This window comes from Cottoperca gobio, chromosome 4 (assembly GCF_900634415.1).
Source record: "Cottoperca gobio chromosome 4, fCotGob3.1, whole genome shotgun sequence".
NCBI classification, from domain to species: Eukaryota; Metazoa; Chordata; class Actinopteri; order Perciformes; family Bovichtidae; genus Cottoperca; species Cottoperca gobio.
The window spans coordinates 21,513,032-21,526,880 of NC_041358.1; the positions used below are offsets into that span (position 1 = coordinate 21,513,032).

The 13,849-nt window shown below is 42.8% G+C and overlaps 2 protein-coding genes across 6 annotated transcripts in view; both read right to left on the reverse strand.

The window, feature by feature from the left end:
• Window positions 1-839: 839 nt before the first annotated feature.
• mysm1 (Myb-like, SWIRM and MPN domains 1) lies at window positions 840-7,075 on the reverse strand. Of its 2 annotated transcripts, XM_029430592.1 has the most exons (21): window positions 6,935-7,075; window positions 6,653-6,725; window positions 6,498-6,568; window positions 5,503-5,577; window positions 5,327-5,411; window positions 5,118-5,216; window positions 4,410-4,926; window positions 4,107-4,317; window positions 3,897-4,027; window positions 3,702-3,805; window positions 3,524-3,601; window positions 3,341-3,423; window positions 3,196-3,250; window positions 3,053-3,103; window positions 2,711-2,785; window positions 2,435-2,623; window positions 1,947-2,079; window positions 1,682-1,787; window positions 1,485-1,542; window positions 1,163-1,386; window positions 840-1,132 (listed from the first exon to the last, which is right to left on the reverse strand). In XM_029430592.1, exons 1-21 carry the CDS (start codon window positions 6,988-6,990, stop codon window positions 1,036-1,038), a joined length of 2,571 nt encoding a protein of 856 aa, XP_029286452.1. In that variant the 5' UTR covers window positions 6,991-7,075; the 3' UTR covers window positions 840-1,035. The 2 variants fall into 2 exon arrangements, with proteins under 2 accessions (XP_029286452.1, XP_029286451.1); XM_029430591.1 differs by having other exon boundaries at window positions 841-1,386.
• Window positions 7,076-8,440: 1,365 nt separating this feature from the next.
• Window positions 8,441-13,849, reverse strand: part of suco (SUN domain containing ossification factor) — a 38,011-nt gene continuing 32,602 nt past the window's right edge. The window contains exons 21-24 of one of the 4 annotated variants that reach the window (XM_029429298.1): window positions 13,633-13,787; window positions 13,273-13,364; window positions 12,369-12,421; window positions 8,441-11,793 (exon numbers count right to left, since the gene is read on the reverse strand). In XM_029429298.1, coding sequence (XP_029285158.1) covers window positions 11,170-11,793; window positions 12,369-12,421; window positions 13,273-13,364; window positions 13,633-13,787 — 924 coding nt within the window. In that variant the 3' untranslated portion in view covers window positions 8,441-11,169. Of the gene's footprint in view, window positions 11,794-12,368; window positions 12,425-13,272; window positions 13,365-13,632; window positions 13,788-13,849 lie in introns of all 4 variants that reach the window. The other 3 variants (XM_029429297.1, XM_029429299.1, XM_029429300.1) reach the window with 3 other exon arrangements.

Below are 13,849 nucleotides of genomic sequence, written 5' to 3' on the forward strand. Positions count from 1 at the left end.
ACTTAAAATAGCCTCCTGTGGACAGGTGTTTGCTACCAACACTAAACACAGTGCTGTAAAAGCAAAAATAATGTATACTTTCCTAATGTTAAGAATACATGACATAACCTCTAATAGATTACATGTTCTGGACTTGATTGATTTACCAATGGTTGAGATAAGGTGTCTAATACAATGACTGTAAACAATGATATTATGATCATGAGTTTGTTTCATGTACCATAATCCTATAGGTTGGTGAGGAACCTAAGGCCACCTAAACAACCAATCTTTGTGTATAAGACGTGTATAAAGCATAACTAGTGAATGACTTCTGTAACTTGTTAAGAGAGTACCATCTTTCCTGACTCCTCTCTCCGGAATTGAATGTGCATTATACTTCTTAATTATATAATTTATTTTATTTGAGTGCTTATAGGTATTATTTTCCACTAGTGCATACAATTATAACAGTTACAGTAATGTCCATATCAAATAAAATGAACTGACAGATTGGTCATAGGTTAAAGTCAAAGGTTACATTAACCTAATATTTATAAATCCTGGTGAAAATCTTTAACAAAATTAAACTGATTGCCATAGAAGCTCGCAATATCCTTCCATTGAAAGGAAACTGGGACTTCTTTTTGACATTCCCTTATATGGAAGAAACAAAAAAGGTGTGACCTCAATTTCTGTCTTGTGAAAGGACGGCACCTAAAAGCACCATATACACAAATATATAGTCCCATCAAACTATTACCTACAAAACTAATGTAAAATAAGACAACAAAATATGAAAATAGATTTTTAATTTCCTGTTAAAAAGAAAGCTGCAGAACTGAGAAAGTGAAATGCTTTCCCCCCCCCCCCCCCCGATAACACACACCCTCCTCTCTTTTTAGTTTTTGGTTAAATGACTTCACTAAAATAATAAAAAGTTAAAAAAGGAAATGGTAATACTGATACAAACCCTTATCATATTTACATACATGTTTATATTTTGTTTAATATTGTATTATGTACAAATACAGTCAGATTATGATATATTGTCCATCATAGTAAATAGTCATGTTCAGTGGACAGCACAGAGCCCAGATGTAAAACTGAGGATGTGTCTGTGGTCAGTGTGTGAGGCTGTACACTGCTGTCTGAAGCTCTGCCAGAATCTGGATCAGAGTCTCTTCCTCCCTCCCGAGGCCTCTCCTCACTGATCAGCTGATCAAAAGCAAAGTCCTCTGAGTCCACTGGTCTGGATGAGATATTTAAACATTCCCCCTCTTCCTGGTCAGATGGTTGCTGCTTGTCAATAAAGTCTGACTGGAAAAGGGCCTGGATCTGGGTGAGGAAGGAGTCTCCCTCCTCATCTGGCAGGGGATCTAGGTACCTGGCCAGAGACGACAGCATCTAAAAAGGGAAGTGATAAATGGGACAAAGATGAAAAAACAATAGAAGACGGATATGTTTTAATGAAACCATTAGGCACTCTTATCGGCTGGACAGACCTTCTCCAGGTAGGTGAGATGGGAGTCTTTCCGGAAAAATCTGTCCATCTGCACCCTCCTACCCAGAGAATAACAATATCAGTTAATATACTCCATCATTAAGCTTCAAGACAGTTTGTTCCTAATCCCAAAAAAGGCAGGATCAGCATTAGACCATGTGTGTCAGGACGACCACTACAGTCTTGTTTCTCGCTCACCCGTGTGTTTGACAGTATTTGTGGATGATCCACTGAGCTCTCCTCAACGTCTGTTCCCAGTCTGGAATGTCTTGTGATGGCAGGAAGTCAAATCTGTAGGGCAGCTCTGGGGGAGGAACAGAGAGAGACTCAGCCAGTGGATAAACTGCTCCACTGTGTGCTGAAATCACTGACCTACATTGTCAGCTTGATTTCAGAGCCTCTTGATCTTAACTGTTTGAAGTTCTGAATCATGTCTTCTTGTGTGTGTTTGTGTTGAACGTACTTTGTGGGCCTGAAGGCTCCTGGCTCTCTTTCACCAACAAGCAGGTAGTCTGGGAGTGGGGGGAGGGGTTGGCAGGGTCGTATGGGCTCACTATCATCCCGATGAAGGGGGCTCCGCCGCGTGAAAAATAACTCTGGAACAATCAGGACGAAGAGAATCAGATCGCACGTTTACATCTCCACACGCTGTCCCGAGTCACCACTTGTGATTGGATCTCTATACGAGTATTAACACGTACATTGTTACCGTTTGCAAAAACCAAACGCATACAAAGCCAGGCTACGCAATTTGAGAACCAACTGGAGATGAGACAAAGTTACGTCCACCTCAGCGAAGGGTTTGAGTGATCGGATCACAAGATGTCTTGGTGGTCGTTTACACTTGTGTTTACTTGCATCCCACTTGTGATCCCATCGCCCACGATTAAATTTTACAACCAAGTGCAAACAACTAACTCTACTGTGACTTCTCTCCTCCATTCATTTTACCTGGAACTGGTCCTGTGTGGTTATGTCCCGCACTGAAGGGTTGGGGTGGAATGTGGGATGCGAGTGGTACCAGCCCACCACACTGAGGCCCAGGGACGACAGCACGTCACAGGCCTGCGTCTGAGACACCGGGTCCATCTCGCACTGCAAACCTGTACTCACACTGTTACATGGCTCCGCTGCGCAGATCTGCGCAGACACACAGCATGGTTTGTCACTAAATTCACATATAAGTACATAAAATCTCTATCTTCATCGTCAACATTGTTTTCCTACCTTCAATATTCTCTTTTCCTCATTGAAAGTTCCACCTAGCAGTCCGATGACTTCCCCCCGAGACACGTGGGCATGCTGACAATCAAAACACATTTTTGGAACATTATAATGAAGTACATGATAATAAATGAATCACAGATTAATTAGACAATCGTTTCAGATTGTGAGATAACAAAGACAAGGAATCATTTATATGCCTTCCAGCTCAGTGGATGAACAGTTAAACATGCAGCACACTGAAGAAACTTTCTATAAGACAACTCATTCTTAGCATGTCAGTGTGTTACTAAATGGAAAAATACATTCCGCATGTGTGTATGTGTGTATGTGTGTATAGCATACCATGTCCATTATGAGAAGAGTCTCTGCACACACAATAACCTGGAATGGTTCCTGGGGGGAACAGCAAAGAGGAACCTGATTATGATGGTTATGAGACGCATTGCATTACTGGTGACTGAATGATGGGATACATGGCCACTGACCTGTACATCCTCTCCAAAGGTTCTGCAGGGAATCAACTGGAAGGGATCAAACGACCTAGAGCAATGAGTGAAACCAGAAATAGTTACACAAACATAAAATATATATTTAAAAGGCTGTCAAACATCATGAAGTCATCCTGCTCACCCTCTGAATCTGGAGATCTTGCAGGGCTTAGGCTGCCTCTTCATCTCTTCTCTCCGCAGAGCGAGCTCCCCAGCACTGAGGTGCTGATGAAATCACCCCCAACACAGTAACAGTAAATATACTAATGTGAATTCACATTAGTGTGTGTGTGTGTGTGTGTGTGTGTGTTCAAAGTGTCCAAACCTCATACGTCTGTCCTTCCAAATCTTTAGAGTTGCACCAGTTTCCCCATAAGTCCCGCACGCGGCGCTTCCTGGTCCGCTAAAACGTGCAGCCCATCAGCAATTAGCTCAACGTCCAGCAATCTCACAGTTTAGATTCTTGAGGTTGGGTGTCTTTATGAGAGTGTATGTGTACCTACCATGCTCTGCAGTCTCTGGGCGAGCTGGTAGGCCTCAAGCACATCTTTCCCCTCCTTATGCTTGGAGCGGTCCACCACCCTCGGGCGATTATAAACCGCTTGCTCTACGAGAGAAGAGTTCCAAATAAAAAGGAAAGCAAGATATATAGATTTTTTAAGAACAGAAGAATGCAGTGATAGGCTCAGTAAAGTTACCGCAGTTGAAGTTAATGGCTCCAATGAGCTCCAGGTAGGTGTGTATTCTCCCAATGCAGTTGACGTCTCCGCAGTTCTTCAGTCCAGGGCGGACTGACGTCTTGTTCAGGTACTTGGGCTTGCTCTTCAACCTGATGAACAAAACAAGTATTAACAACTTCTTCTGCTGACTTGTGGTGACAGAAGTTACCAAACATGAAACATTCTTACCACTGATCCAGGATGTAGTTTCGGATCTTAAGGTATCTTTCGGGGGTCTTTGAAGGTCGTCCCTCAAAGAACTCTGGGATAGCTTGTTTATCATCCTCAGTGATGGTCTCCATCTCCATCTCCATTTCCTGCTCAGGAGCCTTGAGCTCTTCCTCTTCCTCATCCTCCTCATCCTCCTCTTGGTCTTCTTCTGCTCCATCAGTTGGACTCTCTGGGAAGCAAATACGACCACAGTGTAACTTCACAAGATAATAAAGTAAGGACATCATCATGAGGTGGATTGACATCTGGTGTGAGTCGTACCTGTGCCATCACCACAGGCCTCTTCCAGTTGACCAGTCTGTGCGGTGCTCTGGCCTTCGTTGTCATCAGTCATTTGCTCCGAGTTGGTGTGAGCTCCTGCCTGAGACGCTCTCTCATCGGCTTTCTCGCCACGCCCAGTCACACCAGCCTTCTCTGAGCAAGGGAGGGAAGACGAGGGCTGAGGACTCTGTGGAGATAGCGAGGTGTGGCTGGGTTGCTCCTCTTTCTCAGTCAGACCTGCCTCTTTCTGCTCCTCTGTGTCGGTCTGGATCTCAGTGCTGGGGAGCTGCTCTGGCTCACAGAACTCAGTTTTGATCACAGCCTGGGGTTTAATGTCGCCGTCTCCGTCCTCACTCAGGTCATCGGTGATGTCCACCTCCTCATCCTCTTCATCAGAAAGCTTCTCTATGCGGACAGTGTTTGCCAGAGTGGATGCATGACTGGAGGTGGGCTGAGGGGGTTGTAAGGACGGCGCAGGACCTGCAGATGAAGCTGCAGCTCTGGGTTCTGATTTAGCCTGAAACAAATATACAGATGACGAAAGAGTCGGTTTCATTCTTATTTGCAAAACCTTCCAGAGGAATGCTTTGTGGTTGTGAAAGAGTTTGAATAATGATTTAAGTTTTACATTACATTAAGTTTAACAAGTGGCAAAGTTCTACAATTGAGCTAGGATTAACACAGGTACAAAGTAAAGGCAAGTCTCACCTTGTGTTTAAAATACTGTCTTGCATAACTCTTGACTTGAAGAATGGAACGGCTGCCCACCAACTTGGAAATCTTAGTCCACCTTCGACCAAACTGAGCCTGCAGGAAAACCCACCATAGCCACCTCATATTTTAGACAATACACTCACAAAGAAATATATTATAGGCCCGTAAACCTTTGAAACAATTGATTAACAAGGGAAGCTTACCAGTCCTTCCTCAAACAGGTCTTTTTCCTGTTTGGACCAACGAGAAGAGGAGCCTGAGGCCGAGGCCGAGGACTTGGCTGGAGACCTGAACATCCAGCAGGAAAAGGTGTGACATTAAATTCAACAACTTGAGGTGAACTCTGCTCATGTGAATGCTGGAGGAAGGATTGACTTACTTCTTCACTTCGGGCGCGTTGTTAGCATCACTTTCCCAAATATGGTTAGGAATCCCCTCACCTGTCAGGTAATATCTACAAGTATGGTTCAGGACCAATAGATTTATTAATGAGTGTTTTCCAAACTACGGATCTGTTTAGAGTTCAACAAATTCAGCCAATCCTACATATCAGAAAGCTGTAAAAAGCGACAGTCTGCTAATTTTACTACTATAAATTACGCTGTTAAAAATCAATTCAATTAACCTCATAAACTTTAGATTTAACTGAAATGGATTAGACACTACAGAATCTGTCTAGTCAAGCAAAACTAATTAAAAATATTTGTAAATGTGTTAAAGTGCAGTCAGCGATTCTGGAGAAAGATTATTGATTTTTAGAACTCAGCACCAAAACAAATATCCCCTTCCAGATTTACAGTCCCTCTCACTCCCTTTCTCTTTATACGTCCATGGCCTTTTGCCTGTCATGCGCACAAGCATGAACACCTCCTGTTGCTGATTGGCTGGAATAGAGTTGTGTAGCTCAGTCCGAGTCACTTTGTTTCCCCGTTTACAGGGCTGTGTATTAACAACGGAGGTTCTTTCAGCCCACACACAGAGCAGACATAGCCGATCATGAGGAGAAATTTGCTGTATTTGACAAAAAGTGTATTGGATTAGAATTGCAGACTGCACCTTTAAATCATTCAGCTCATTCTTGGGTTTGGACTGTAAGGGGCAAGTCTAGAGGTAGGACTACTAATACCACAGCACAAAGTGTATCTGTGAAAGGAAACTATGCTTTAACCAGAGTGATCAATCAACCCACAACACTCCTAAATGTATCATTATCAATGTAGGTAGGCCCAGTTTATACCTAGTTTGTAAATATATAAGCTGATATGTCACTGGCTCTGTAGCTCATCAGGTCTGCAGTAAAGCCACTTAAGACTGTGCAGCTATTATGACAATATAATTTCCAATGTTGAGTGATGCATTTGAGTGAAAGGATACTGTTCCTCCAGCAGCATCCTCTCGATCACCTCCCTGTTCTCTGTACTGATGGAGCTGTCCAGCTCCCATGGCTGCACAACAGAGAGACACAAAACGCGTTAGCAGTCACACAGGAGTCAGTTGAAGGATTAGCTATTAGCTTAGCGAACTCATACCAGTATCCCAGCGCTGCTCCTCCACGCAGACTGTATAAGCTGCTCCTGGACTAAACCTCCTCCACCCAGCTCACTGCAACAGAAAGAAAAGAAGCTAGCATTAACATGGTACAAGAATGGCCGAGGAGACACATAGCCACCTGACACACAAGAACCGCAGCTGCAGCCTGCACTGTGCACTAAAAACAACAACCAGGTCCCCGTACACTAGTGCAGACTACAGCACACAAGACCAACAGGTTGTATGAATGCTAATTAATTAGAAACAGTAAATATTGTCACCTTATACTGGTATTAAACTCGTCTCCCTCGATATCAACTTCTAGCTCATCCTCCATGTTGTTGGATAAACGTAAACAACGGAGGCGCGAGCGCTGCAGGAAAACAGCGCCTCGCTCCGCTCACAGCGACACCTTGTGGTGGGATGTACGAACTGTTTAATCCCATTGCCAGGGTTGGGTCAGATGACTTTTAAATGTCAATTACTGAATACAAATGATGTGGCTTTTGTAATTAGTAACGTAATCCATTGGATTGTGTCTCTAATACAATATGTTCTTAATAATTTTGGATTACTTCAAAATCAAACAGTGAAATATATTGCACTTTATACTAAGAAATTGACGCAGCCACAACAATTTCAGTTCTACAAACATGTTTTTCTCTTTAAACATCTAAAAACATTTTCAATGCAAATAAAATGCATTTTGCCTTTTCAGTATTTAGTTGGTCAGATTAAATTACCCTTACAAAAACAGTAATGACACAAACTACAGGTGTATTGATTGTATTCTACAACATGTGGGATGCTGTTTCTTTTGTGTACGTTTTTGTTGCTGTCGTTTTTAAAATCAAAGTCCACCCAGTATGTCAGGTGTGCTTTTATTGAGTTAACAGCATTGGTTATCATGACATTTCTTTTTAAAATGGTCATATTTTTTTTAGATGTAATCCCGTGACTATTGTTAACATTTCTTTTTGGAAATTCTCTTTTACAATTGAATATCTTATACATTCAGTAAGGCAGCTGCAGTGTTTACTACGGTTAACCCAAGTAAGTAGCAAAAACTATTTAAATATAGTTTTAACAGCTGATATTCTCTGCTTTAAATTAAAATATTTGATGAACCACAGCTTCTATTCAATTGTTTCCTATAAAATTATTTTAATGTCCTATAATATATGTGGGTAAACTCTCCTAAAGAAAATACTGAAGTTAAAGTTTCAACCAGTTAGGACAAATATTAACCTGGACAAACGTTGCTGACCAAGATGCCATTTGTCCCCTAAATTCTTCCTATTGTCCTGAATTTCTTTCTAGTGAAACATTTTAAAGGTTTCTTCAGTTCTTCAAATAGTCAAACTACTGTAACCATAGTACAGTAGTAACATTTCCAACAGCACTTGAAGGCAGCGTAATGAATGATGCCTCACATACAGACTCAAACTAAGTTTACTCATCTCAGCTTTCTAAAACACTTGATGGTTGTACTGAAACACCCCCGTGATTATCTGCAGATTCCCTGGTCATGGATTTTAAAGGCTGTAAAGTAATTGATCTTAAAACATATTGACCGCTCTTAAATTGGATTATTTCTAAAATGTTAGTGTTTTTTTAGTCAATGAGGTGGAGTTAGCAGGATATATTACATGCACATTAATGTGCTAATGTTGTGCATGTAAACCACTGTAGCAACACTTTATTATTATACTCCCACGATCATTTTCAGCGCATCACCGCAGGTCATGACCGTCAGTCTCTTCAGCCACAATAAGCCAACGACAAAGTGAAAGACAACAAAAAAAGATTTTATTTAGAAATTCACAGTTTCTAATGGCACTACAGTTTTGTAGTAACTCACTGTTGCTCAAAAATACTCTGCAGCTCTTCAGAGTAATCAGTCAGAAAGAGAGGGATAGAGAGACAGAAAAGATAGCACTTGACGTATAAGGTAGAAAAACAAAAAAGGCATGAGGAGTCATACAAAGTGCACACTGAGCTCCTAGAACTTCTGAGGGCTTTCTCCCTAATCTGTGTTACGGGATAAGTATATTAAAAGTAGTCTTTCTCACAACACAGACGCACATACATGAGATCAAAAACAAATAAATTCTCACATGCATACAGTTTCAGTTTCAGGTTCAGACACAGACACACACACATACACACACACGGGGTAAGAAACCCTCATGATTTGCTCGGCCTGTGAACCACATTGTGTTCCAAATTGACCATCTTTGCTGCGTTCCCTTTATTCATGAATTCATATTATTCTCCTCACAAACCACAAGTCTCATTCAAGGTGGGGCAAAGACAAAGTCAAAGACCAATGACAAGTGAATAAATGACGTGTACAATGAGAGTGAAGCGTCAAAGAAAGATCCGCTAGTTATGAAAGCAGGCATGTAGACTGATAAAGCTTTTCAAGCTCTTAACGGGAACATGTTTAGAGTGGTTAATAAAAGCAGGCATATTAAAACTTTGCTTCACAGTTACAGAAAGTCGTGCAATGGAGGTCAGAGGTGACCTTGGTGGATAAAGATATGTTAAGAGAAAAGGAGCTGTAGAAGCTGGCAAGGAGAGGTAATGGCGCCCTTTTGGGAGGGTGGAGTAAGAAGAAAATTCTCCGTCTCTGTCATAATGTATACAAGTCCAACCACACAGAGCCAGTCAGAAACGGCATACATAAAATAACGTTCATTTTATTATTTGAAAAACCCCTTCTCACATCTGCAGCTCCCTACGATGTTTAAACATTAAACTGAATCTTAAGGTAGGTCAGTCATGTAATCATAAACGGGGTGAGTTCAAATCGGTTGGTTAGCGAACCAACAAAAGATGCTACAACAAGCACACAGATGGGACAATAATTAACACTCAGTTACACTACTCCCAACTACCCAGCAGCTCTCAACATATTCAAAAGCAGCAGTGTGATGATCCTAAGAAGCCTGTAGTTTTGTAAATCAATACTCAATTATCTTGTTAAGCTGCTGCAGGACATGTGACTGCTTTCGTACTTCTGATATTTCAGGCTGAGGCAAACAATAAGTGGCTGCCATAAGCCCAAGATAAAATGTAAAAAAAAGTGTAAAAAGGTCTGTAGAGCCATCCATCAGTGCAGTTGAGTGCATTTCACTGTAATATTTATATGCAACATACTTGCATGAATAAACTACTTTGACACTGCAGGATTGGAGACTGGAGAGCAAGTTCGATTAGAAACATCTGAAGTCTTTTAAATAAATAAATAGATAAATAAAACGAGTCTGTCAGACTCTGCTGCAGGGTTCTAGTAGGAGGTGTGTGCATGTGCGTGTGTGCGCGTCGTGTGACAGAAGTGTAAACATTCAGCTCTGCAGCCCAATGTGCTCATACAGTACATTGTGCTCTAAAACCAGAAACTTATGCCTACATACTGGTTGTGTGAACAATTCAAACCACACCAGCAATGATAAAAGAGGAGCATAGCTCAGTTATGGACGAAAGAAATAATTAAAATCTAACAGAAAAAGACAATAAAAACCCCATCGCTTGCCTTTAGTCTGTTTGAACCCTTTACTTTCCTCACAGACACAATATCCCCCGTAACAGTGCAATTTTTCTTTTATTGGTGCGTGTGTGTGTGTGTGTGTGTGCAAGCTCTTCGGGCCCAGCCCAAACTAACCGAGTAGAGAACATTTCATTGTGACCTAGTAGGATCTACAGACTGCTGCGATTGCATTTGTAATATGAGGTTAAATGGGACACTAAACTGAAAGGACTAACACATTCGTACACACGTAAAATGATGTTCTTCATTCAGCTCTAATGATTGGCATGGAACAGACTGACGAGAGACAGAGAAACGGAGAGCCTGGTGTACAGTCAAAGTTGAACACTCTGGTCCCACAACAAACACCTGCAGTCATGTTAGGATGCAATACAAAAAGACAGAATGGGTCAAATGATGGCAATGAAAGACAGAAGGAAATAAGGATAAGAGAAGTAGTTTGTCATGCTCCACAGTTCTCACAACAACACATTTCATCCAAAAGAGCAGCGTAATACTTCTTGATGCCCCCCGTAAGGTGAAGGAACGTAGAGTTGAGGCCTCCTCACTTTGCTCAGAGGGGAGATAAAAGCGTACTGGTGCTCAGCTGTCATGGGACAATGTGCTTATCCAGTAGAAAAAACATCTTGAACACACTTCAATGGATTTGACTTGTATTAATGTTTCCCTCCCCACCCGTGTCTCTCTGTCCACATCCACAACTCTTTGAATTTCATATTGTTAGCATTAAAAGGTCTAGAACAGATATAAAGGCACGTAACCGTAAACAGCTCTTTGACAGGAGTGGATAAGGACTGGATGATGTGGAGCTACTGCTGCCACAGTCATTTCAGTTCCACGGTGCGCCTGGGTGCTTCTGGGAAATGTGGTTCTTTGGGATGCAGTTAAACCTCATCTCCTCACACATCTGCTACCGTATAGTGCGCGTGTTGTGAATACAAAGTTGTGTAAAAGTGTGAGTATTCAGACATGTCCGGTGACCGCTGTCACCCCGATGGTCCCGACGCTGATCTCCTTGTTTCTCTTCATAAGCTGCTGCAGGCTGGCCAGAGAACCGACACCCCCACCCCGCAGGGTAGGGAACTGCAGCTCCATCTGCCGCGACTTCCGCCGCTTCATCGAGCGCTTCTCGTGGCGGGGCATGGTGGGAGGCTGCTGGAGGGAGAAAGGCAGGCTGTGTCCGTTGCACAGGCCGGCGGGGGGTAAAGTGGGAGAGGGAGGGGGGAGGTGGCTTGTGTAGGACTCCTCAGAGTGGGTGGACGAGCTGCAGCTGCTGGTCTCTGAGGGGAACTCCTTGCAGGTGCAAGAGGGCAGTGATGACTCCTCATATGTAGAGGGAGGAGGAGGCAGGGGGAGAGAAGGAGGAGGAAGAGGAGGACGAGGAGGAGGAGGAGGAAGAGGACGAGTAGTAGTAGAAGGAGGAAGAGGAGGACGAGTAGTAGGAGGAAGAGGAGGTGGTGGTGGTGGTTCAGGGAGGCATGGTTGGAAGCCGTTGCAGTTTAGAACCCCGTTTGTGAGCGGAGCAGAGGGATCGGCCGGATTCAGAATCTCAACCTTGTCCAACGACTTTGACTTGTAGCGCTTTTTCTACAAGGAAAAACACAAGACAGGAGGAGCAAATGATGAAAAACAACATTCAGAGAAAGCCAAGATACATTTAACAATGTAAAGCCCTATTAACCACTTTTGAGCTCGACACTGAGGTAACACAAGTGGATCAAAGATGGGAGGGAAAGTTTCATAGGGAATGGTGGAATCTAGGATTTGGAGGAATCAAGTATCAAAACCACTTTTCTAAACAAAGTATTTACGACTGATCCCAGTGCTGTGCTGTGACATAAGTACACAGTACACCACGCTTTATTCACCTCTCCAAACGCTTCAAGTGTGATGTGATTAAACCTTCACTGAAGCAGAAAATATCCCCACGGTGTCCGCAAAGAAGTGGTTAACAGGTATTTGGAGTGGGCTGAATGTTAACACTCTTCAGCTGCTCCCTTATCTGGGCTACTCCACTGAGATCAGAAATCAGTGACTGACGAAGAAGCCATTCACTGCTCTAGCACACTCATTGTACAGACTGACTGACACTAGAAAACACACAGCACTTAAAGTAAGGCGGCCGTCACAGCCAACAGCAGCAGTTGGAACAGACACTGTACCTTTTTCTCTGGAGAAAACCTTAGAGGTTCTACAATGTACAAGTCATCGGGACCTACTGGGGAGGGGAGAGAGGGGCCAGGTTAATGATGGAATGGCAAACAGGAATACATACATGTAACAAGCATGAAGTGACCTTGCAAGTAGTTTTTTATTTATTAAAGATGCAATGGCAAAAATGCATATTCTAAATCAGGGCTTAATGTCTGTACAGAAGATAACACAACTAATTTGAATAAATCTAAAAAACTAAGGTTACACTAAAATCACAAAACTTGTTATTTCATTATCCATTACTACTTGCAAATGTCTACCATGAGCCAGCGAAGCACCATGCTCTATTATTACATTTCTTAAGCCTGCATGTGGGCACAAGCTGGCAATGACAGCCTCTCAGCCTCAAGGGCAAACTCACACACCCACACACACACATAGTTGAGGGATAATGAACAGCAGGGGGAGTTTTAGGTTTCATGATTTAAAGACTTTATTCGTTTATTGCTAGCACCAGCCTCTCCCTTTGAGCTTGTGTTGCTCGAGGCAACACCAGGGATATCAGCCACGAAGCATGGCAACATGTGTGAGAGGAAACAGGAGAGATAGAGACCAAATGAGAGTTGGAAAGACAGAAAGAATGAAGAAAGATTAGGATAGTACATGTTTGTGGACAGTTCTGCAGTGAGCGCTGCAGCAGTCTGACGCAACTTACTACTGAAAAGGTCTACAGTAGCGATAATATGATCTTTGCAATGAGCTATGACTGAAGTATCAAGCCTCAATGTTGCTTATGTTTCAATGACAAAAGAAGAGGGAGAAACACCATAGATAGACAAACAGAGGGGCAGGTTTGAGAAGATATTTGAGAATAGCGTATATGTGTGTGTTTTTAGGAGAGGGGGCTCTTACCTTCTGTAGAGGACAAGTGAAACGACTTGGAGCGAACAAGCGGACAGGTCACCCTGCGCTTTAGGCTCATATCATCATAGGAGGAGAAGCATCTGACAAGAAAAATTAGATTGACATTTGTGTTGTTTATATCATTACTACTCTAGCGTCCTACAGTTAGTGGCAGGACAGGAGTGACAGCACGAGTGAAGTAAGGAAGTGAAACGTTACATGTTTTATTCAAAAGCAGCGTAATTAAACTGGGTGTAGGAGATCATGATGACAGATCGGAGAGTGGTAGAACAAGTCAACAAGTCAAGCCTACGCAAGCAAAATGCTTTAGTCATATGTGGTGGAAGTGTGTGCATGTGTGCGACAGACCTCTTGGGGCTGGGGTAGTGGTTGCTCTTGGGGAGGGCAGCAGCGTTTGTGTCGGGGGTGGGAGAGGAGCTGCGGCAGCACTGCAGACACAGCAGGAGGCCCAGAGTCAGACACAGAACCAGAGAGACCACCAGGTAGCTCTGACGGTCAGATACCTGCAGAGGAAAACGGTGAACAGTGAAATGCTGTTCAACTATTACAAAAATCACATACATTT